Raw genomic sequence first — 25,145 nt, 5'->3', positions numbered from 1 at the left:
TCTTTTGAAATTTCATGTTCAAATTCTTGTAACATTCACTGTGTAGTGTCCACTTCTACATAAACAGATTTAATCTGAAGAGACTAAGGTGAACTGCCAAGAATGATGTCTGGAAAGTGAAGGATAGCTACTGCAATGACTATCATTGGGGAATCTCTGGGTAACTTCGAAAGTAGGAGATGTTCTTTAATTTAGTGTCTTTTCTAAGGATGGAGAGAGATTTAACAATTTCTCCAAGGACCATTTCAGACTTCTCTCTTTTGGTTCTTTTGTTCATGAGGGAGGGAAAAGTTCTCCTACTTCTAGACATGCCTCAAATGAGGCCATGGATCTCAGATGAACCATGGATCTGGTTAGCTCAGCTGTACAGAGGTGCTCATTCACAGCCTTGGAGTTTGTCCTCATGTGAACCAGGCCATCAGAGCCTGCAGCTGAGCCAGAAAAAGCCATAATCACCTTGCCAGTGGACGCTTTGCCACCAGGAGATGGAAGTAAGGGTGGGAAAGATCATCACAAATGTTCCAGCCAAGAAAGCAGGGCCTCCCAACTCCCACAGACTCACCAACAAAACAAAAGTGTTCAGGGTCAGAGTACATCCCATTTTGTTGAGAACCAACACTGGGCTTCATTCAAGTCTGGGGTATATGGCCCTCCTCACTTTCATAGAAATCTTAAGACTAATTTTAAGGTAACACCCAGCCAGGCTCAGGCAAAGGGAAAGCTCTGTCCTGGAAAACACTCACAGAGTTGTAGTAAACCACGCCATCAGGGGCTGCTCGCCGGAGCCGAGTCCCACAGCCATTCAGCGGAGACTCCAAAATGAAGTGGGTGTCATTTGTCTTGGCCTTGCAGGTGGGATCCAACAAGCTGAGCTCCATCCCAGAGTAGCCGCTGGCCTGAAACAACCACCACCAAAGACATAAAGAGGGGCCCACAGGCCATCCTACAGCATGCAGTTAACACATTTTGCCTGGTCTTCTAAATAAAGGTCACTGGAAGCCTGCACTCTCTCTCCCCCGCTTACCTCCTTTCAGCCTACCATCTCTCAACAGCCCCAGAATTGTGTTTGTTGGCCTTGGAAATTCAATAGCAAAATATTGACACACAAGGATCTGGAACCCCCCCTCACTGAGAACAGGAACCGGGGGAGACTCACAGCCAAGGGGAAGTGAGCCCATCCAACTGAGAAAACAGCATCAAATCTCCAGAGTGCAAAAGTGAAAGAGCTGGAAATAACTCACACAGACTGAGGGGAGATGGACAGGGAGGTAACTGCCCCTTCTCTCCTTTAAGAAACTGCACCAACCTGAAAAGAGTCTTTGTCTACAGCCACAGTCATCTTCTCATTGTCACACTTGACGGACAGGGCAACATCTGTGCTGCCCTGCACCTCCTCTGGCTCTCTGGAACCAGGGGACAGCTGGATGCTGGGGATGACAGGGTCCTTTGGCCGAGGGATCCCGTCTTCACCCCCTTCCTTCCGGCCTCTCCTGGAGATGTCGGGGAAGGGAAAAGGGAAACCTCCATTTCGGCCTCCTCCTCCCCGAATGGGTGGGTTGTCCAGGGCAGGCAGAGTGCCAGGGCCCAGCAGGATCCGTAGCTCAGGAGGGATGGTATGGACCTCCTCATCTCTCATCTCCTCTGATGGTAAGAGAAGAAGACAGAACATCATCAGTGTTTGATGGCAGGTCACAATCATTATCATGAGAAGTGAGAATGGCAGGAAAGAGCAAAGAATGGGCATATGTAAAATTATCCTTAACGAGCAATGTATAAAGATATGGAGTCTGTCTCGAAGCCTGAATTCTAATCCTGATGTTCTTTCTAACTGGTCTGGTGGCTTTGGGTAAGTAGCTTACTTCTCTGTGCTTTGGTTTCCCAATTTTCTGAATTAAGAGGTTGGATTATATCAGTGGTTCTCAACTTTGGCTGCACACTGAATCACTCTGGGAGCTTAAGAAAAAAGCACCCCTATGCTCAAGCTGTAGCCCAGCCCAATTAAGAACTGAACTCTCTTTAAATCATTACGTTTTAAAGCTCCCCATGTGATTCCAATGTGCAGCCAAGATTAAGAACTGCTGCATTAGATGATTTCTAAGGCCCTTCAAGCTATAAAAAAAACCTACTATTTGAATAAGTTATGTGGGACGATATTATTCCATTCAAATGCCAATGAAATACTTTCCTTGAATCTAGAGATTCTTTCTCTAGATTCTTTCTCAGTCTCTCTAAAGATTTCTTGAAATAATACTGCTATTTTGAAATTATTTTGCTACCTCCTATTTCACTGCTAAATTCTAACAGATATCTAGGTACCTTGGCCTTTTAGAACCTAGTCCCCCCACAAAAAGAAAAAGCTGCTTAGCTTCAATTATTCCTTCAAAGTCAATTGATATATACTTGAGGTTAATCCATCCTACAATGGGAATTGGAAAAGAGGATGGCAGTAGACATTAGCACTCCTTCAATAACCATTTTTTTTTTAAAGGATGGCACAGTTAGTTGTATGGGTCCAAAAGAAGTAAGAGGTTTGGAGGTTTTTAATTTGTTAACAAAAAACCTTCACAACCACCCTGTGAGATGGGTTCTACTGTTTCCCCCATATGGCTGAGGAAGAATCAGAGGCTCAGGAGTTAAGCAACTTCCAAAAACAGTGATCAAACACCAGGGCTGGGACTTAAACCTGGACTCCCAACCTTCATTCTACCAACCCTGCACTCAGTTGTGGTACCATGCAGTGAGCAAAAGATCCAGGGATCAGAAAACCTGGGGTTCAAGTCTTAGTAGTTATAAGAGAACCTCAAAGAACTTATTAAGCCTCTGCTTTCTCCTCCATCTAAGTGGGGTAGTAACTCCTACATTATTCCCTCTGGGTGAGCATGAGAGAGCATGAGAAAGCACAAGTATGAGTCCTCGTGACTTCCTGTGAGATCTGGCCTGACCTAAGACTTCTCTCCTGCTGTCCCAACCGCTCTGTATCTCAGCCCAAAGTGATCACTGGGCTCCTCTGAGAAAAGAACCCAGACTAATTTATCCTTAATATTTGCAGAGAGAAAGTGATCTATAACAAAGTTTTCCAGAATGCAACTGACTCTACGTTAGTAAAAAGTCTGTATTCAAGATAGTTTCCCCCAAAATAATCTAGCACAATTCTATGTAACTTTAAGCTTTACAGTAAAAAGTAGTCAAATGAATTGTTAAAATTTGCAACAGAAAAACAGCACCCTATGAGTTGAAATGAAAGTTCCTCATTGGAAAGCACATTTGGGGGGGATGTTTTTTATACAAACAACAACAACAAAAAATCACACTTACCGCTGCTTTCAAGCCGAAGATGGAATCTATTAGCCATAGGAGCCACCGTGTATGATGTTACTGGACTATAGCCATTGTCCAAAGCCCACTTGACCAGACTCCCTTGGGTTGAAGGAATGTCATCTCTTTTTGATTTGGTCATTATCATAGATCTTTCACTTTCTTTCCCAAAGCCAATACTATTAGGAGCCTGAAGATAATAACAAAATTTCACTCATGAGTCTATAAAATTAAACAGTGCCTTAATACCTGAAACAAATAGATTCTCTATTGTGTATGAGCAAACTATTTATTCTTTTGATCCCTACTTTCCTTGGGCTAAGAATACTGATGTGAAAACTTGTAACAGCAGATTAAGAAATATCTATTCATGCTGACTGGTCACATCATTTGGGTTGCTTATGTTGATACAAATAACATAATCATTTTTGTCATTAGTGGATAATCTAATTATCATAAGCATGAATAGCATGTCACTAGTGTTAATGTTTAAATTATTAACACACACATCAAATATGATACAAAACTTTTATTTTTATTTAAAGTTATATATTAAGTATACAGAAATGTGTATGCTATATTATCTGAACATGCCTGTGTTCTGCTTTCTATGTTGTTGTTGTTATTTCTACGTTGATGCTAAGTCACATCCAACCCTTTTGCAATACCTGTCAGGCTCCTCTGTCCACGGGATATTCCTAGCAAGAATACTGAAGTGGGTTGCTATTCCCTTCTCTAGGGGATCTCCCCCACCTACGGATCAAACCTGCATTGGCAGGTAGATTCTTTACTGCTGAGCCACCAAGGAACCCTCTACTTCCTATATCCTAGAGTTAAATGAGAGAAGGCACAACCTAGTTACTTCACTGTGGGGACTATCCTATCTTTGTAAACTATGAATGCCACAGGGTGAAACAACCAAAGTCGATATTTCACTTATAACTTATGATCAATTTAGCAGTCCTGCAACTATAGACACTTGCCAGTTCTATTAATGGACTATGGTTAGATTTTATGGTCTAAAATATTAATTAAGCCACCATGCCTCTAAGTACCAATACTTCTATCCCACAATACAAGTAACTCTTAAAATTAACTTTAATTTGGTAGTCAGTTAAAAATTAAAACTGAGTGACAGAAATCTTTCCAGGAAAGAATATTGAAGGACTCTGAGTAATAAGAACATGGAAGGTAAATTTCACATTACACTCTGATCCTACTGCAGTGATCTTCTCAGATGGTGAGGGAGCTGAATGCTGCAGGGAATAGCTAAAGGGAAGTCACCACATTTTCAACATCTGTTCCTACACGGCTGGAAGGCCCTTCTAGCAAGTGGATTACGCCATTTCATGCCGTATAAAAATCACTTTAATTTCCATGCCCAATTATTTTCTTCTGCATACATGCAGCATTTTTCCTAAATTCCCCATTTGTTTCCCATTCTGTTTGCCCCTAACATGACTAAATATTAATCCTTTCCCACTATAAAACCATAGAAGATTCGTAGCCTCTAAGTTCTCTTGGCCTCTCTGGTTGTGGGATACTGGCTGAGGACACACATTTTCAATTCAAAACTGAAAGAATCTCACCCAGTATATTTTTCTACTACCCGAAGTGCTTATCAGATAAGCAAGTCACAATAATGCACGCAAAGGGACCAGAAAGAGCTTTAACCAAGTTCTGTAGCCATTAGCAAAAAAAAAAAAAAAAAACAACAAAAAAACCTCAGTTCCACAGATTTGGATTATTCTGCTCTTACTGGGATTCAGAAAACATTCCTCAGGGAAAGGGAAAGAAGAAAGAAGAGAGGGAGAGGAGGAGGACGGAAGGAAACTAAAATAAAGTAAAGAAGGATCCAATTAGTTCCTAGACCTTGTTACTCATTGAGTCAACAGCAGTTTTTTCAGCACAGCTTCTTCCGGGCTTTCAAGGCAGCCTGTCGTTTTGATTGGCTGGAGTTGCAACACTGGCCTAAACAATACTGCTTGGCCTCATCTGCCCTAGTCTTTCATGTTGTTGGACAGCTGAGAAAATACTGTATTTCCAGAATACTATCATCATAACTGCCACCTGTTCTTTTTGTAGCAATATGGAATGAGTTGTTTACACCTTTCCACATGAACACTAGGAGCTGTCAGCACAACTCATATTGATTACACCTCAGGATTTACAAGGCTAGAAATCTATCTATGCATTTGTAAAGCAGCAAGGTTTGGGACAATGGCAGGCAAGTTGGTTCTCAGCAATGAATGGGTTCCTTATCCTGTATTTCTGGGAGTCCCCAGGCTCCCAAGGCCTCAGTATAGCTACTCCATTAGGGAGTATTCAAGGAGGTCTCAAATACCACCGCCATCTTTCCCAGCCATATCTTCACAAAGGGCAATGAGTTAAGTAGAGTTGGGGTACCTTCCCCTCTCCCCACCATCCACACACCTGCATCAAAACTGCTGGTATCTGGGAGGGTGGGGGCTGGAAGAAAAGTCAGGCAGAGGGTACAGTCCATATTCCCAATGGAATTAAAAAATATCTCTTCTAAGAATAAACTCACTATTTGCAAACTTGAAGCCCTGAGGCCCTATGAAATCATACAACAGAAAATTTCTAACAAGTTATCTCCATCTATTCTTTTATGTTTTGGAGTCTTTTCCAAAATGTGATTATGCATGGTCCATAAAGGCCCTGAATTAAAAGCCAGAGCTGGGCATGATGATGTAATATGGACACTTCTAGTAATCCCATCTGGCCCCAGCACAACCTTCTCTGTCTCTTTGGGCCATCCTATCTTTTAGAGGGTTCATTCTGCCCACATCATATCACACACACACATATACACCCCACCTATGTTTAATGGTGCTCTTCTTTAAATTTGCCCCAACGAGTTCCACACAATTCCTTTAGTAGACATTTGTCTTTGTCTTCACTTTGTCAATTGTCCCTACAAACTCTTAAAGAATTGCTAATAGAAGGAAGATAGAAACCTACTCCCTACCACCATCTTTTATGGCAGGCACTGTGCTAAGTGCTTAATATATGTTTTCTTATTTAATTCTACTCCAAAATATAAGGAGTAGGCACTACTACTCTTTTCTAGAGAAGAGGAACCTGAGGCTCACGGAAGTAGTACATGTAGCTGAGAACTCACCATGTGCAGGCAGTATGCTGACTGCTTTAGATGAAATACCCAGGGCACACTTAACAAATATTTGTTGAATGAATGAATGGACTCTGCTAAACCTCACAAGAACTCTCAAGGTGAGTATTATCATTGTATCCATTTCACAGGTAAGGAAACAAACTCAAAGTTCAATGAGATTGCCCAGGATCAACTGGGATAACAGCAATTGGAAATGGGATTTGAATCCAGACCTGGCTGGCCCCAAAGCCAGCATTCTCTCCACTCTACCTTTTTATTAGCAGGTAACTTTCCCTCCCAGCACAGTCAGAACTCACATCTGAGACGGGAGTTAAGAAATCACAAAGCATGAAACTGATTGGGAGAATAAAAAGGAACATCATGAAACATTACCTAATTGTTTAGTAATGTTGTCATGCATTGTCCAAAATTGGCCTGGAACAGGAGTACAGCCAAGGAGAGCAGTATAAACAGATCTTGCACTGAGATGAGCAATCTCTTTCTCTAGCCTCTCTGATTCATAGGAGAAGTGGGGACCTTCGGAGTGAACTCCAGGACTGCCCTGGACCAGGCACACATGCTCAGGGAGAGAAAGAGCCATCGAGGGGTCAGGGCCAAGAGAACATTTACACAAAAACTCCAGCAGGGAATTAAAATGTACCGTATGTTTTTGCCTTTCAAAGCATGATTCCCTTTCCTGTTTTTGTTATTCTGAAATTAAAAACATTTGGCTGGTGTGCCAGGCAGCAAAGGCTGCAAACAGCCCAGGTCACCAACACTGCTCATGCCATGCCAGGGAAAGCAATCACAACAGCTCTGACTTTAGAAAATCACTGCTGGGCTTTGTGCTCAATACCAAATTGATGTATCACCACTACACATGATGGTTTATTGGGATCCCCTAAAAGTTAAAAAAAAAAAAAAAACCCACAGGAACCAGAAATGATTACTTTAAAATTAAGATGTGTGTGCTCATGGCTTTACCCACGGCCTCTGGCAAATGCTCGTACAGGATGTCGCCTAGGGGACTGTTGGCTCTGTTCACTGTGTTGTCACATAGAAGGTGCCCTGAATGAATAATACCAATGCCAAAGGCATCCCTCTCCCAAAACATAAACCCACTGAAAACATAAACCCCACTCCAACTGATTCAGTGCAGGCACTGAAAGAGGAACTGGCCACAGTTTTTTTAAAAAGACAACATACGGGGTAGGAATAGAGATGCAGATGTACAGAACAGACTTGTGGATACAGTAGGGGAAGAAGGTGGGATGAATTGAGAAAGTAGCATTGACACATATGCACTACCAACAAGTAAGACAGATAGCTAGTGGGAAGCTTCCCTATAACACAGAGAGCTTAGCCCAGTGATCTGTGATGACCTAGAGGGGTGGACTGGTGGAGTGGAAGGAGGCTCAAGGGGGGAGGGGATGTAGGTATACTGGAGGCTGATTCATGTTGTTGCATGGCAGAAACCAACATTGTAAAGCAATCTTCCAGTTTTTAAATTCTAATTTAAATTAAATTTAATTAAAAAAAATTTTTTAAGACAATGCACTAACATTTAAGCCCACAAAAAGAGATGCTGAAGATGTAATTGGGCTTCCCAGGTGGTGCTAGTGGTAAAGAACCCGCTTGCCAATGCAGGCTACGTAAGAGACAAGGGTTTGATCCCTGGGTCAGGGAGATCCCCCAGAGGAGGGCATGGCAACCCACTCCAGTGTTCTTGCCTGGAGAATCCCATGGGCAGAGGGGCCTGGTGGTCTACAGTCCATAGGGTCACAAAGAGTTGGACACAGCTGAAGCAACTTAGCATGCATGCATGCATGCAAAAAGATAATTATCTTTTTAAAAATGAGGAAGGGGAATTCTTCTTTAACTTTTAATATAATTTGCTGCAATATCCTGTCAAATAACTATCTCCCTAAATATACTTGGAAAAAATGTATTCCACCAAATTTCAACATTTAACTTTTCCAGAAATGAGCTGCTGTCTGCCCATCATGCCACCCAGTTAAACTTCTTGTATATATTTCCTTCACAAAATAGAATGCTTAGGAAACAGGCTGGGGATACTTTTCCAGCATCATCTCACTAACCTGTGCACAGTTGTAATTCTTTTATCAGGGTTTTATCCTTAGCAGCAAGCTAAAACACAAGCCAATACCAAATATTTGTCTTGAAAAGAAAAATAAGCTGGAGTTAGCTCATTTCCCACATCCTTCATAAAGACCCAACCCTACAGTAAGAGTTAATATTCACAGCCATTACACTGAGGCCCCCATAGGATTCTCAGCCATGAAATGCTTGTGTTCACTGTTTTATACTTACTAAGACTGGAAATCCCAGGGACAGAGGAACCTGGCAGGCTACAGTCCAAGGGGTCGCAGAGTACAATACGACTTAGCAACTAAACAACAACAGAAAGAAGACTGGAAAGCACACTAATACATTTCAGGAATTTCACAAATGAGGCTCGTGGGATCCAGAGAGGTGAAGGGACTTGCCCAAGGTCACAGTTCATAGTGGCAGAGTCTGAACTTGAATCCAGGTCTGTACTGACCCCAAAAACCTTTTTTAACTACCACACGGCCTGTCCTTGACAGGAGAAGCCAAGGAGCAGCCTGTTTTATAAAGTGAAAAATAATGGAGAAAAACTTCACAAAAATAACACATACGAACACAGCTTAAATTACTGCCATTCATCAAAACAAAGAAATGCTTAACCAACTTACAATAGCTTTCAGGTTTCCCTTAATATCGAAAGATTTGATCACCCAGTTGACAGACTTTTTGCATTTCAAGATCAGGATCAGATTTTTTACCACCTCAGGATCCTTCCGAGAAGGTCTTATGTCAATTATGATATCCACCTGGAAAGTACTGTGAGTGGAAAACAAAGGCAGAGTTAGGACCCAAATGCCAGAAAGTTGCAACTCCCCTCTTCCAAGTCTTCATGTTTCCAGTGTCTGGCCAGTTGATTAAAAAGCTGGAGTGGATCCCAGGCAAATGACATGTGCAAAACAGATTGTTTAGTGCACACATAACAAAATGATTTTACATAACAATAGAAAAATATGCCTGTGGTTAATTAGCCACTAAACTTTTTCTCTTCACTGGGGAAAAAAAAAGGTGGTTACTTCATGTGGCCACTGTTTGAAACTGGACTTGAACAAACCAGAAGAGTTTACTTTTGAAGCAGAATTGTTGTTTCTTCAGGCTCAACACCTTTGATATGTAACATTCTAATTTGTTATATCCTCAAAATCCTTCAAACCAGGAGTGGGTGGCAATTTGATGAGTGGACGGTGGCAGGGTGGATGCAAGAGGGAGGCAGTAAAAAAAAAAGTTAGAAAACTTCAGAATAAAATAAGAGGCAAACGGCTAGAGCATTTCTTAACTTATATAAGGTTTGCTTAAGCCATTAACATTTGTTACAAAATCATATCTGCATTAACTTCCCCAAACTTCTGGAGATAGCTATTAAAATAAAAAAAACAGATGGTCAACCAAGTGATTATTGGAAAATTAACGAACACAATCCAAACTTCTAAGAATCCAGTACAAAAGAGAATTCTTACCAAATAATAACATCTCTGGCATTCTGGATTTAGAGGAAAGTCTTTATTTCCATCTTGGTTTTACACAAGTGGAAAGCAAAAAATGAGTGATATATAGTACTCAAATGAAGCCTTAGGCCTAATACCTAGGTATACATGCTTCTATTGCTTCTAGTCCCATTCCCTTTTAATTTTCCACAATTCTTCACTTGGGACAAAATTTCCATTTTCAGTCTTACCAAAACTAATCTGTTGTTTATTCACTTTTGAAATCAAAGTTTGATTAGAATTTTAACTGCAAAATCCTTCTATAGTATAAATTAACAGCTTAACTCACTAGTCCCTATGAAATGCAAGTGAAAGTAGGAGAAAGGCCTACTTTCTCCCTTTCCTTTCTTACATAAATTCCCTCATCAGTCTTGATAAAGAGAGTTAAATTTCCTGTCCTGGGCAGGAAGCTGAGGGTTGCAAGGATGCAGCAAATATCTAATAGCTCTCTGATGTGTCACCATAACGGGCCACTCCCCTGACACACATACACACACTCACTCACACATACACAGTCACACGCAGCTTCAAACAGTTAGGGGCGCCTGAAGTGCTCTGAGGACACTATAAACAGAGATTTGTTTTTAAAAAAATATATTGTTAAAATGATAACTATGCTAATAAGGCACACTTTGTAATTTTCTTATCAGGGATAACCTCAGTCATAGGTGATAATAATGGAGTAAGAGTATCTGTTCTATAACTAGTACAGTCCATCTTCTGTGTCTCCAGGTTCCACCTGGAGATTTAACCAATCACAGATGGAAAATATTGGGGAAAAAAATTCCAGGAAATTCCCAAAAGTAAAATTTGAATTTGCTCCTTGCAGGCAACTATTTACATAGCATTTATACTGTATTTAATATAAGCACAAGCTGGAATCAAGATCGCTGGAAGAAATATCAATAACCTCAGATATGCAGATGACACCACCCTTATGGCAAAAAGTGAAGAGGAACTAAAGAGCCTCTTGATGAATGTGAAACAGGAGAGTGAAAAAGCCAGCTTGACACTCAGCATTCAAAAAACTAAGATCATGGCATCTGGTCCCATCACTCCATGGCAAATAGATGGGGAAATAATGGAAAGAGTGAAAGACTATTTTCTTGGGCTCCAAAATCACTGCAGATGGTGACTGCAGCCATGAAGTTAAAAGACCCGTGCTCCTTGGAAGAACAGCTATGACCAACCTAGACAGCATATTAAAAAGCAGAGACATTGCTTTGCCAACAAAGGTCAGTATAGTGCAAGCTATAAGTGATTTTTCCAGTAGTCTTGTATGGATATGAGAGTCGGACCATAAAGAAGGCTGAGTGCCAAAGAATTGATGCTTTTGAACTGTGGTGTTGGAGAAGACTTTCAAGAGTCCCTTGGACTCCAAGGAGATCAAACCAGTCAATACTAAAGGAAATCATCCCTGATTATTCATTGAAAGGACTGATGCTGAAGCTGAAACTCCAATACTTTGGCCACCTGATACGAAGAGTCGACCCATTAGAAAAGACCTGATACTGGGAAAGATTGAAGGCAGGAGGAGAAGGAGATGACAGAGGATGAGATGGTTGGATGGCATCACTGACACAATAGACATGAGTTTGAGCAAGCTCTGGGAGATGGTGAAGGACAGGGAAGCCTGGTTTGCTTCAGTCCATGGTCACAAAGAGTCGGTCACGACTGAGCAACTGCATAACAACAACAAATATTGTACTTACAACTAATTAGATAGTATTTACATTATAATAGGTATGATAAGTAATCTAGAGGCAATTTAAAGTATACAGGAGAATGCGTGTAGGTTATATGCAAATACTATGCCATTTTTATAAAATATTTGAGCATCTATGGATTTTGGTATCCAAGGGGGATCTGAAGACAGTCTCCTGCCAAGACCAATGGATGACTGTACCAAGAAGTTCAGATTATGCTTCAGAACTCATCTGGGATATATGGAATCTAGAGAGAGATCAGAAGATATGACACTGGTACCTTTACTGCTTTCTTCAAAGATTCTGTGAATATCACCCAAAGTATGAGTCACTCCCTCCCTCTCACATGAGGGAGGGCTGAGCCTCTCCCTGCCTCAAGTCAGAATCGTGTCACGTCACATCATGTCTTTGTTTTCATCTCTTCGTTCAGAAAATACACACACACTCACACTCACTCACCTGTAGGGGTTAGAGTTGGGGGTGATTAACTCAATGATATGTACTTCCTTATCCTGGGGCTGGCTGGACATCACACACCCTTCTGCAGCTTTGGGCTGAAGGTACTCAGCAAGATAATTGAGGGAGAGAAAATTCTTCCCTATGTTGCACGTGGGAGGGAACACTTGATCTGAAAGTAAAAAAAAAAAAAAAAAAGAAAGAAAGAAACACACACAATGAGCTATGTGGTAACCAGACTCAAAGGAGGGAAGGTAAGGGGGACCCTGGGCAAGTGCAGGACACAGGGAACCTCAAGCTTCTGCCTGAAATGCTTCCTCTGTGGTCATCAGTGGGCTCCTACTGACCAACTCCAGTGGCTCTTCTGGTCTAAATCCTCTCCCTTCCTGTTTTTTTTTTGGTTCTGCTTTGTCCTCACCCATTTCCTCTGACCTGTCTTTCAGTCTCTCACGGGCTCTTCCTCTGCTCATCCTTTAAACATCTGTGGTCCTCAATCTTCAGTGCACATCAGAAGCCACCTGTGTGGACTCCACCCCGAAGAGTCCAACTCAGATCTAGGTGGGACCTAGAAGGCTTTCGTTTTGAAAAGCTCCACAGTTAATCCTGATATAAACCAAGGCTAAGAATATCAGTTCCTGCCTCAACTCTTTTTACTTCTTCTTCTAGATGATCTCAATCACTCCCACAGCGTCAACTTATACCTAGACCATGGCTCCTAAGTTGCACGCCTGCACAGCCATCTGCCCACCAAGGACCTCCCACCTAAAAACCCAACAGCTACGTCACTCGGCACACTCAACACTGAACCCAGTGACCTATCTATCCTACCCCCAAGGATGCTCCTCTTTGGATATTTGCTATTTCAATTAATAGAAGAACCAGAAACCTAAACAATTCTCTGGCCCACGCTGTAGAATTAATCATTCCTTCATATTTCTTCCTCAGAGTCATTTATACTCTAAAGACTGTTAGAGTGAGGGCAGACTTCCACTCTTTCTCATAATCTTGACCCAGACACTGAACGTTTATATGGCACTTTACAGTTTACAAGGTGCTTTCACAAATATTATCTCATTGTGCTGAGGACTGTTCATCACCTCCACCAGGGAAAGTGATGCACTTACGAAGAGTCCTAAGATACTCCCCCAAAGCACATGCTGCTTACACAGCACCATGGCTGATGGGATTTCCATCGAGCGGTTTAAATGTTTAAACAGAACTTGAAACTGCTGGCAGTGTGACAGCTGGGACCAGTGTCAAGGAAGTTCTAGGTGCAGCAAGCTTTTTTCAGAAGGGGTAATTAATCAGAGACCTGGCACTTTAATGAAACAGACTTCTGCCTTTTTCATTTAATGGACAGGATGCCAGGGTTCAAATTCATATGCAAGTCTCACTTAGCAGTGAGGCCTCAGCCCAGGAGTTCCCCAGATTGGGTTGATACTGCCCACCCAACTGTGCAACGCCCCCTGTGCTGAAGTCTACAACACACATTGTGGCATTCTGGCTCCAGGCACCAGGGCATCCCCCACTGTCACCCCTAGAACAGGGGGGGCCAGGGGAGTTCACAGGGCCCCTGCTTAAAGGTTCACGTCAAGAAAGTGTTGGCTGTGCATTCTGTATTCTTCCCTAAAGACCCCCCTTAAAGAGGCCCAGGCTCTGCTGACTCTGGCTGCTGGAGCAGCACCCCCTCCACATCTGCTAAGGGTTTTGCCAGATGAGCAGAAGAAGAATGCACACCCTGCAGCTGCAGCCCTGCGAGCGCTTCCCCCAGATCACAGGACAGAAAGTGCTATTGGGGTGGCAAGGCTGAAACTTCATCAAGCGTCAGAGGATGGAGGCATGGGCCAGGGACAGGCCCGTCTGGAACTCAAGAGACAAGGACCTCCTCCTGGGACTCTGGCCTGTATTCCTAGTTCACAGATGAGCCTGGGGTACATCTGGCACGTGGCATAGGTTTTCAGAATTAACAAATACTGGTGTGAGATTTGAGACAAGTAACAAAAAGCTCACCCACACTGTGACTCTCCAAAGCCACCAGGAAAGGTTTAATTGTTTAAAACTTGCTGCTATTAAGGGCTTAAGTCCCAGATGCCATTGTCACTAAAGTGAGTAAGCTGATCACTTTTTGTTATGTGTGCATGCATGTATGTGGTTTTTTTTTTGCCCCCAAATGACCTTCTGCATGCCTGGCATCAAAACTTATACCAACTGCCAAGCAGAGAGGAAACCACAAAGGGGAATCCCCGGGTAGAAACCTGGCAAGTTTGGGGGAGGGGGGAAGTCACATGCTTATTTGTATTTTAGGAAAGGATTGACAAACCACTGTGAGAGCTAGAATAACATACTCGAAGAACCTGAGAGGTAATGTAAAGACCTCATTTTCCTGCTATGGAAACTGAGGCTCTGGTGGTAGGTAAATCAGAATGTTGCTCGAAGCCTCGCAGATAATAAGCCCAGCTGGGATAAGAACTGAAAGCCCTTAGTTATTCCACTCTAAGCATATAGGTCAGAGCAGTAGTTCTCAAACTTTACCAAGTAATAGAAGCACCATGGGCTTCCCAGGTAGTACAATGGTAAAGAATCTACCTGCATTGCTAAGACACTAGAGACTGAGGTTCGATCCCTGGGTCAGGAAGATCCCCTGGAGGAGGAAATGGCAACACTCCAGTGTTTCTGCTGGGAAAATCCCATGGACAGAGGAGCCTGACTTCAGTTCATAGGGTCATAAAGAGTCAGACACAACTGAGTGACTGAGCACGAATCACTCTACAGTGCCTGCTAAAACACAGATGGCTGGACCCTACCACCAGAGTTTTTAAGTCAGTTGGTCTGGGGTGGGCCTGAGAACCAGCATTTCTAAAAGTTCCCAGGTGATGAGGATGCTGCTAGGATGGGGACCACACTTTGTATAGAACAAGAAGAGGCCCATGGCCTAGGATCCCTAACTCAGCTGGGTAGAGACAGGTCAGGTTCTGGGAAACCGGCAGATGAGGTCTGCTCAGCAGAGTCTAATCTATGGTGATAGACAACAGCGCCCTGTGGTCCATCAACCTAGCCAAAGACCCTCACTTCCCCAACTGCTCCTCTCCATGGTGTGGGCCAGTATTACACCTGACTGGTGTCTGGAGTCAAGTTTTAGGATGTCCAAAGGTGTTGACAAGAAGTTAAAGTTTTTACTGGGCAGGACACAAGGTCCTTAAAGTTCTTCCCTGATCCACTGTGCAGCCTTGGGGAAATCATGGAACCCCTCACTCTTGTTCATTGAAGATCATGCCCTCTTAAGAGAACAGAATAGAGCCCAACCTTCTACATGTTACCATAACACATGTTCTTATTCTAACAAATTTCAGGGAGGTAATCAATATCCAGTCAAAATGCACTAGAATCCTGCTTCAAAAAGAAACAGTGGTCAGGGCTTAGAACCTTTATTAAAAGAGACGTTTTGTTTTGTCCCAGTGGGGCTTGACCTCTAAGATTAGTGACCTGAATACCACAAGAGTTTAATAACAAACTTCAAGTTTTTGAAACTTGCTCTCCTTTAAACTCCTCCTCCCTCTAGTCAACTAAACAAGCCTTTTCATCTAGGTAACCTACTTCTATGTTTGTTGTTGTTGTTCAGTCGCTAAGCCCTGTCTGACTCCTTGTGACTTCATGGACTGCAGCGTGCCAGGCTCCTACCTCCTGGAGTTTGCTCAGATTCATGTCTACTGAGTCAGTGATACTATCTAACCATCTTATCCTCTGCTTCTCTCTTCTCATTTTGCCTTCAATCTTTTCCATCATCTCAATGGGCTAAGACTTAAAATGCATCGTCAGGCAATAAGCATTAGACTCAAAGGTCAGAAAACCTGAGTTTGAGTTCTAGTTTTGTCACTTGCTAGTAATAATGTGAATTTGAGCAAGTTGGCTTAACCCTCAATTGACCCCTCTGCAAAATGGTCGAAATAATGGTTTCCTCCTAGGATTACTGGCAGGGTTAAATGAGGGTGCATGTAGAAATCCCCTGATACAGCCTCTGCGCACAGCACACACTCAACATCAGTGTCCTGAATCTATCAAACATCCCAGATCCGGAAAAGGGCTGGGAATAAGCATTCAATTACTCACTCATGCTTCCACACAGTCTATGATAGAGGAGACAACTGCTGTAGAATTCAGAAGAAAGCAGATGGACCCAGAGGACCTGAAATGCCATTTTCACACAATCACCTGACTGAAACAAGGGCCCATTCACAAGAGTTGTTATTTCTAGTAACTTATTTGGGAGTTCCAAATATATTCAACTAAAAATAATGATAAAGAAGTTATTTGAGAAATAATATACTTTCAAAATTGAGTCACCAGATATTTATATCCCTCTGCAAGGCAAGGAAATTAAAATAGGCCATTTCTTATCAAGGCTAAACAGCTCCTCCAATAATTTGTCCTTGTAACAAGCATTCGTATTAAAAATATATTCAAACACTTTTCCTCTGCTATTGTCCAAAATTTAACTGATGTCTCGAGGCCAACACTGACACTGGCTTTAAATGTTTGCAGAATAACAGGCGGGAGGAAGCTCTAACTGCTGACTCACTCTGCTAACTCTCCTGCACTCCATCAGTTAGCCCTTCCTTTCCCACACCTCAGCTTGTCAGCCTCCACGCACTTCTGACTTCTGTGCCTGGGTGTCTTCTAAATTCTACACAACAACCTCCTCCTCTCTCAACCAGGCTACTCCCCACTTTACCAGGCCTATCTCCTCAGAAGGAAAAAGGGAAGAAGAGGATGTGGTGGGGAGCGGGCCCCAGCGATCCCTCAGGTCTCTGCCAGCTCCAACAATCTGTAATTCTCTGATTCCGTGCCCTAGCCACCTGGTCTCCGAAAAGAAAACAACTGTCTGTCATAAATCAGTCATTAATTAAGACCACATAGAATTTACCTTCCCCCACTTTAATATAAATGTTTCTTGCTATCTTGAGTTCAGTGAATGAAGTGACCGCTCCATATTCCTTTCGGGCCCAATTTAACAGATGTTCGTTTCCATGGGGGAAGCGCCTTTCTTCTGTTTCTGCTGACAAGGAGAAGTTTCTTGATGAAAAATGGACCAGAGAACCTTCAGACACCTAGAAGAAACAGAGTTGCATATTTAATGTGGTGCAGTCACCTGGAACTAAATCATTATCAGAAAAAGCTCTTGTCAGACAATGAATAAGTATCTGTCAATCTAACTTCTTCCTTTTCTTACACAATGGCAACATCTTTCTTCAGCAGCTCATGCCTACCTTCTTCCAGGTAATGACAAAACTGCAAATAATGCAGGACGTCCCTTTGAATTCTTAAAGAACTTTGTGATGAGAGATGACAGAGTGCATTGTGAGGAGTCATAAGACTTCTCAGCGCTATTTTCCAGATATCTAAATTGAAGGCCAATCTTTCAAATAATGTGTTTCAAATCAAACAGGAAGCCTTGGTGAATGTTTTCATGGACTTGTAAGAGATTAGGAAAAGTGATCCCAAAGGCTTGACCTCGATGTCCACATCTGCCACAGCTGTAGCCTCTGCCAACAGTCGCCACCACGGGAACACAGCAAGAGTCCCGTTGGTTTACTGGCTCCTGAGCACCGAGATAAAATATGACCAGAGCTGGCCAGTCTTCTACCACTTTACACTACTTCCTCGCAGTGAGATGAATGTGTATTACAGTTTATTTTGTAAGACCCCCAAATTCCCATAGATAATGAAGTCAAGAGGCCGTTAGACTGATCCTCATAAAACGTCTGGGATGATTTATGCAAGACTCAATATTTGCTGGATGTATTTAGACTGCTGACCTAGCATATCATGGTATATATAATTAACACAGACAAAGGGGGAAAATTATCATCTAGCTGCTACACTATAATTAAATTCATTTGCTGGTGAAAGTATGCGTGTCATCTTTATTGTCCAGCAACTGATTTTATCAGTGTCAAGGTGGGACCTCAAAATGTGGCAGAAAGGCTCAAAACCTCCCAAGCCACAGAACTATAAATGTTTTGTATTGAATTTCACACTAACAACAGAACTACCATGTGATCCAGCCACTTCACTTCTGGGTATTTACCCGAAGAAAATGAAAACACTAACTTGAAAAGATATATGAACCCTGCAGCATTATTTACAATAGCCAAGATATGGAAATGACTTAAATGTTCACCGATGAATGAATAAAGATGTGGTGTATATACACGATGGAATATCTTCAGCCATGAAAAAGAATAAAATCTTGCCATTTGCAACAACATGAATGGACCTCAAGGACATTATGCTAAGTGAAATAAGTCAGATGGAGAAAGACAAATGCCAAATGATCTCATTTATATTTGGAATCTACAAACAAAACAAAAATCCAGATTCATGATACTAAGAACAGACTGGTGGTTGCCAGAGGTGGGAGATAGGGGATGAGATGGGTGAAGGGGGTCAAAAGGTACAAACTTTGGGATTTCCCTGGTGGTCCAGTGGTTAAGAGTCTGTCTTGCAGTGCAGGGGACACGAACTCCATCCCTGATCGGGGAACTAGGATCCTACAGGCTGTGGAGAAACTAAGCCCAAGCGCCGTAACTAGAGAGCCCATGTGCTGCAATGAAAGATCCCAAGTGCCACAACTAAGGCCCAATGCAGCCAAATAAATAAATAAAATAATTTAAAAATAATATGTATGTAAAAGGTACAAACTTCATGTTATTAAAAAAATACGTTATGGGGGTTTAATGTACAGCATGGTGACTATGGTTAGTAATATTTATTGCATATTTGAAAGTTGCTGAAGACCATAGATATTAAAAGTTCTCACTGTAAGATAAAAACTTCTCTATATATGTTGACAGATGTTAACTAGACTTATTGTGATGATCATTTTACAATATATATAAATATTGAACATTATGTTGAACACCTAAAACTAGTATAATGCTATATGTCAATTATACTTCAATAAAAAATGTTTTCATGTTAACTATCATTAACACAAAGCAAGCAGTTTCTGAAGTGGTTACAGCCAGGTTAAAAGCAAGTTGAGGGCAGGGATTATGCTTATGGCTCTACCCTTGCCAGCAGTGTTTTCAAACTCAACACACATACAAAATAGTCGTTGTTGTTGTGTTTAGTCATTCAGTCGTGTCTGGCTGAACATGACTTTGCCACCCCATGGACTATATAGCCTTCCAGGCTCCTCTGTCCTTGGGATTTCCCAAGCAAGAATACTGGAGTGGGTTGCCATGTCTTCCTCCAGGGTATCTTCCTGACCCAGGGATAGCACTCTTGTCTCCTGCTTGGCAGGCAGATTCTTTACCACTGAGCCACCTGGGAAGCCCCATATAAAATAGTTCTTACCCTTAAATACTGTGCTAAGCATTAATATTTTCTCTTCAACTATATATACTTATACTTTTTAAATGCTAGCAAAGAAATATTTCACCCCATTGACTCCATCACCGACTCATGCTGTGGTCTCCCTCTTGGCTGAAAACCAGAAGCATCTGAGGAGTTTCTAAATATCCTGAGACCCAGGCCACACCCCCCAATCAACTAGAATTTGGGAGTGGGAGCCAGGCATCAGCATTTTTTAAAGCTTCCTGGACAATTTCAATGTTCAACCACAGTTGAGAAGCCTGGCCTTAATGGGTACTGAGTGTCCACAGTTTGAAAAGCCCATTATGGGCACCGCACAGCTTTCTCTACACCAGTGGTTCTTACCAGGGGTTACCCTGCCCACCAAGGAACATGCAGCAACGTCTGAAAACAGTTTTGATTGTCACAAACAGGAGGGAAGAGCTACCGGCATCTATTGAATAGAGGCCAGGGACGCTGCTAAACATCCTAAAATGCACAGGATGGCCCCCATGACAAAGAATTATCCTAAATGTCAACAGCACCACAACTGAGAAATCCTGGCCTATGTATGCTTTGGACTGACCGAATGTTACTGCTACTCGAAGAGCTACTGGTTTCTCAAATCGGATCACCAAATTGACAGCTCTTTTTATCCTAAAAATTGGGCCGCTATGTGCTTTACAAAGAATACCAAAAACTTTCTGGTTTGTATTGGCTCGGGAAACCCAGAACTAATCATTAAGAAGCTGGGTGTAAACTATGGCCACCTATAACAGTGACCACTTATTACACCTACTGTGTATCAGGCACTATGGAGCGCTACCAAATGTGGCAATGACATTTGCTACACGTCCCAGTGCCAGTTATAAACAAAACCAGTGGGGGAGCATTTAGCGCTGACCTTGTTTTGACGTCGCCTGCATAAGAAAAAGCTCCTGAGCCATCTACCTGCCAACAACAACCATGCCAACCTATTCATAAATCCTCTGAAGCTTAGCTACTCATCAACACTGAACTTCAGACAACACTTATCTGATTTTCTGACTTAAGCACTGCAGTAAAATCATCTTTCCACTAAAAAGCACTTGTACTAAAAAGTCACTTTTATCAAGCCTGTCACCGCAAAAACCCACAATAGTGCAGAGGCCTTTGTCCCACTGCCAGCACAGTTCTGAATGTTTAGGCAAGCCTGCCTGGATGTTCCGTTCTTTCCTTTTTTCTCATTCATGTTACAACCATAAAATAAAACACTAGGGCTTTAAATATACTATGCAGAGAGTACATTTCTTCAGAGTTGAAGGTGGGATAGATCACCCTGGTGCATTCCAGAGGCAAGAATGTGAGCACTGTAAATAAGAGAAGAAATGGGGAGCAACCTGGGAATGTGTCCTGAAGTCATTAAAAGCTATGCCATCGTGGAGCTGACTCCTCAAGAAGGGGGAGCGCCCTTCACTCACCATCTGCCCCACTCGTCTGGCTTCTCCAGGGCCAGCAGCAGCACAGATCACACACTCAGGGCTGAGGAATTTGGAAAAGGAGTCAACTGCCACTCCTCAGGCAAATTCCAATGAGAAGAAAGCAAAGCTGCCAGGGGCAGTGAAGCGTCCCTGACTGCAGGTCAGTGGAAATTTTCTGCCGCAGCAAGGGGTTAGTCAGTGCTCCTCCTGACCACCCATTCTCTGACTTGACACAGCAGCTCACACACAAAGGCCTCCCCTGAGCCCCACCAAGTTTTACAAGGTATGGTTATTTCCACCTGATCTTCAGGATGACCTCTGATTCAAGCTACTCTGATTTCCATGGAGAGAACCTCAGAGAAGCTAAAGGCCTACCCAAAGTCAGCACCCAGGACGGATCAGAACAGGCCACTTCTGACTCCCTCACAGCTGGCCCTGCCTGCACCCTTCCAGAAAGGAGACTTCACTGGCTCTCAAAGCAGGAGATGTCCCTTCTTACTTTTACTTGCCTGTAAGATTTGCCTTCCACCCACTTGTCTGAGCTGGGCTTTCCAGAGCAAAGAATCCCTTCCTCTTTCTTCCATGAGACAAACCTTCAAATGTTTGTAGATATCACTCAACCCCGACCACCACTTCACTTCTTGAGGGCAACAGTCCCAACTCCCTGGACTCCTTCCCAGACACCACAGTTGTCATATCTTCATCAGCATAATCTCTGGAATGTGGTGCCTGGGACGAGGCCCAGGGTTTGGGGTGTGGTCTGGCGAGAGTACTGTGAAGGCGAGCTTCAGGTGTCAATGTGATTGGGCTACAGGGTACCAGTTATTTGGTCAAACATTACCATGGGCATTTCTGTGGGGCTGTTTTTGGATGAGATTAACATTTCTTTTTAATTTCATTTCTTTTTGGCTGTGCTGGGTCTTCACTGCTGCACGCGGACTTTAGCTGCAGCAATCAGGGGCTACCATTTGTTGCGGTGCACAGGCTTCTTCTTGTGGCGGCTTCTCTTGTTGCAGAGCACAGGCTCTCCTCGCCGTGGTACTCGGGCTCAGCAATTGCAGCTCACAGGGCAGGCTCGGAATTTGTGGCACATGGAATCTTCCCAATCCAGGGATCGAGTCCATGTCCCCTGCACTGGTAGGAGAATTCCCAATCACCTGACTACCAGGGAAGTCCAGAATTAACATTTAGATCAGTAGACCAACTAAAACAAATTGCCCTTCCCAATGGGTGTGGGCCTCACCCAGTCAGTCGAAGGCCTAAATAGAGCAAAAGGCTGACCCTTCCCCTGAGTAAGAGAATTCTCCAGCTGACAGCCTTTGAATTGGGACATCAGCTCTTCCTGGGCCTACAGCAGTCTTCTGTCCTTCAGCATCAAACTGAGATGCTGAGTCTGCAGAATTTGTAGTCTTCATAATCACGTGAGCCAATTCTTTATGAAATATCTTCCTATGGACACTGCATGAGGCCCAAGATCACATCAGTTTTTGTATCAGCTGAACCCTACTATAATCTCATATCCATTCGTTTATGCTTTAAACAAGCATCCAACAAATATTTATTGAGAGCCAAGCATTGTTCAAAGTGCTGGGAATGTACTGGAGAAGGCAACAGACAAAATTCCCTGCTTTGTGAAGCTTACAGTCTAGCAAGGAAGTCAGAGGAACAAAATAAACAATTAAAATACATGTTAACAACTGTGAAGGAATGATATAAATTGAGAGAAGAGAAGAGGGGCACTCTACTTTTAAGTGTAAAATCTGACTGAGAAAGTCACTGGGCAGGTCAAGAACTGAAGGAGATGACAGAGGCAGCCATGTGGACATCAGGGGAAGAGTGCTGGGGAGGAGACAGAGGCAAGTGTATAGGTCTGGCACAGAAAAGAGACAGCAAGGAGGGTGGAGTGGCTGGAGCACAGGGGTGAGGCGGAGGTGAGCAGGAGTGAAGGGCAGAGAGGGGTGAGGCGGAGGTGGGCAGGAGTGAAGGGCAGAGAGGGGTGAGGCGGAGGTGAGCAGGAGTGAAGGGCACAGAGGTCACAGAGGAGACCAGCAGGTCCAACAGGACCTTACAGACCACTGGAAGGGACTGTGGTGTTTAGTCTGGGTGAGATGGGCCGTCACTGAGGATTCATGGAAACATCTAACAAACCACTCTGGCTGTTATGGCCAGTCTAGACTGAAGCGAGACAAGGAGCAGGAGACTAGGAGTAGACTTCTGGAATAATCCAGGGGAGAAAGAACAGCAGCTCACACCAGGGAGGTGGAGATAGGGATAACAGTACCTAAAGTCTCAGGTCTTGATTTTACAGCTCAAGGCTCTTCTCCTCCTTCCCCTGCACTGGTGTATTTTTTTTTTTTCCCATAGCTGCTGTATCATTTTGATGTATCTTTAATATAAATCAAAGTCTTTAGACTCATTTCAATTCTGTAGAGACCTTATAAAAATCTATTCTGTCAAAAATCTCTAAACTTCATGTGTGTGCCATCTCCACACTCGTCCAAATCCCTGAGATGCTGAACCAGACAAGGCTGAGGTCTATTGACTCGCAGGCACACTCCCACGCTGACCTGAGCACATGAAACAGAACTTGCGGGAGCCCAGGCTGTTTACCAGGACTTCCCCAGTGGTGCAGTGGTGAAGAATCCACTTACAATGCAGAAGCTGAAGGAGATGTGGGTTTGATCTCTGGGTTGGGAAGATCCCCTGGAGGATGGCATGGTAACCCACTCCAGTATTCTTGCCTGGATAATCCCATGGACAGAGGAGCCTGGTGGGCTACAGTCCATAGGGTCGCAAAGAGTCAAGACACCACTGAAGTGACTTAGCGTGCATGCAGGCTGTTCACCAACTACAACGTGGTCTCATGGAACAGTCCTCATCTCGTCTGCAAGGGTGTCATCCTAGGACCCATCAAGAGCTCTCCTGAAATAAAGACATGACAGGCCAGTACCACTCCTCTACCAGTCAGCACTCCAGTCCCTGCTTGATCTCCCTAGAGTGGAGTCTTTGCTAGAGTCTGGCTTGGGCTAAAGTTTGTAGAAGAAAAGAGATGTAAAGAGAATAGCAAAAAAAAAAAAAAAAAATGAGAGGGAAAACAGTATGTCTCTAACATGAGGAGGGGTTACAATCACTATTACAAGGATACTTACTACATGACTGAATATGGAATTGTTTTTAAAAATGCTAAGAGCAAGGGTTTTACATTTGGATAAAATGGCAGAAACTTTTCAAGGCAATTCATTCCACCCTCCACCTTACTTGCAGGTCCTTGCCCTGCTACCCACCCCACTGCTGGTTCTTACATCTCAACCAACCTCACATCTCAACCATTACAGTAACCTCCTGCTGTGTAAGCTGCCAATCCTATCTCACTCCACTCCTCATCACACCATCACCAAGGAGATCCTTCTAAAAAGCAAAACACATGATGATGGAGGATAGCATCTAAGCATCTTAACTGGCACATGATCAGAGAGGGCTTCTGCTCACCCCCCTTCCCAAAACTCCCCCCAAGCACCTGCCCTATGAAATCACTCACAGTGGTGCAACACATCATTCTACTTAAGATCTCCTGGGTCTTTTTACATTCTGCTCCCCACCTAGCTAGGTCATCCCCTAACCCAGGCTCACCTTGTAACTGCTCCTTGTCCTCCACAAGTATCACCTTCTCTGTAAAACCTCTCAGACTCCCCTCTTTCCTGGAGATGGAGCTGCCGTGTGCACACCACGAGCCCAGCCCATCTCTCACATGAACTTCTACCATTTACCATCAAACCTGCTGCCATCCCACCTGACAAGCACCATGAGGGCCAAGAAAGCACGTAGCTCGTTCTGAATCATCTCCTGGGCCTGGCAAGGTGCTTGGCACAAAGTAGAGACTCAGTAACCACTTGCTGAATGAAAGCTCAATGGTGTTACTTACAGGAAAGGCTAAGCCATAATATCTTTATTCTTACAAACCTTGCTTCCCTCACTGCCCAGGAAATGATCTTTCGCCAGGCTTTAAAACTAGTATTTGATTTTTCACCTACTAACTCCCCTAAAAACCAATTATTAAATCATTTAGTAGTTCCGTGCCTTCCTGCAGAAACCACTGAACTTTTCTCCTGCTTAC

At 43.2% G+C, this 25,145-nt stretch overlaps 1 protein-coding gene across 3 annotated transcripts in view; it reads right to left on the bottom strand.

The window, feature by feature from the left end:
• The window catches only part of TGFBR3 (transforming growth factor beta receptor 3), a 196,257-nt gene that overhangs the window by 34,132 nt on the left and 136,980 nt on the right, over window positions 1-25,145 (bottom strand). For all 3 annotated transcript variants that reach the window (XM_070467775.1, XM_070467774.1, XM_070467776.1), the window contains 6 exons: window positions 17,140-17,323; window positions 12,222-12,390; window positions 9,184-9,331; window positions 3,316-3,505; window positions 1,307-1,641; window positions 744-896 (listed from right to left, as the gene is read on the bottom strand). In XM_070467775.1, the coding sequence (XP_070323876.1) occupies window positions 744-896; window positions 1,307-1,641; window positions 3,316-3,505; window positions 9,184-9,331; window positions 12,222-12,390; window positions 17,140-17,323 (1,179 nt within the window). The remainder of the gene's footprint in view (window positions 1-743; window positions 897-1,306; window positions 1,642-3,315; window positions 3,506-9,183; window positions 9,332-12,221; window positions 12,391-17,139; window positions 17,324-25,145) is intronic.

This window comes from Odocoileus virginianus, chromosome 5, assembly GCF_023699985.2.
Source record: "Odocoileus virginianus isolate 20LAN1187 ecotype Illinois chromosome 5, Ovbor_1.2, whole genome shotgun sequence".
NCBI classification, from domain to species: domain Eukaryota; kingdom Metazoa; phylum Chordata; class Mammalia; order Artiodactyla; family Cervidae; genus Odocoileus; species Odocoileus virginianus.
This window is presented reverse-complemented; position numbering and strand designations above follow the sequence as displayed.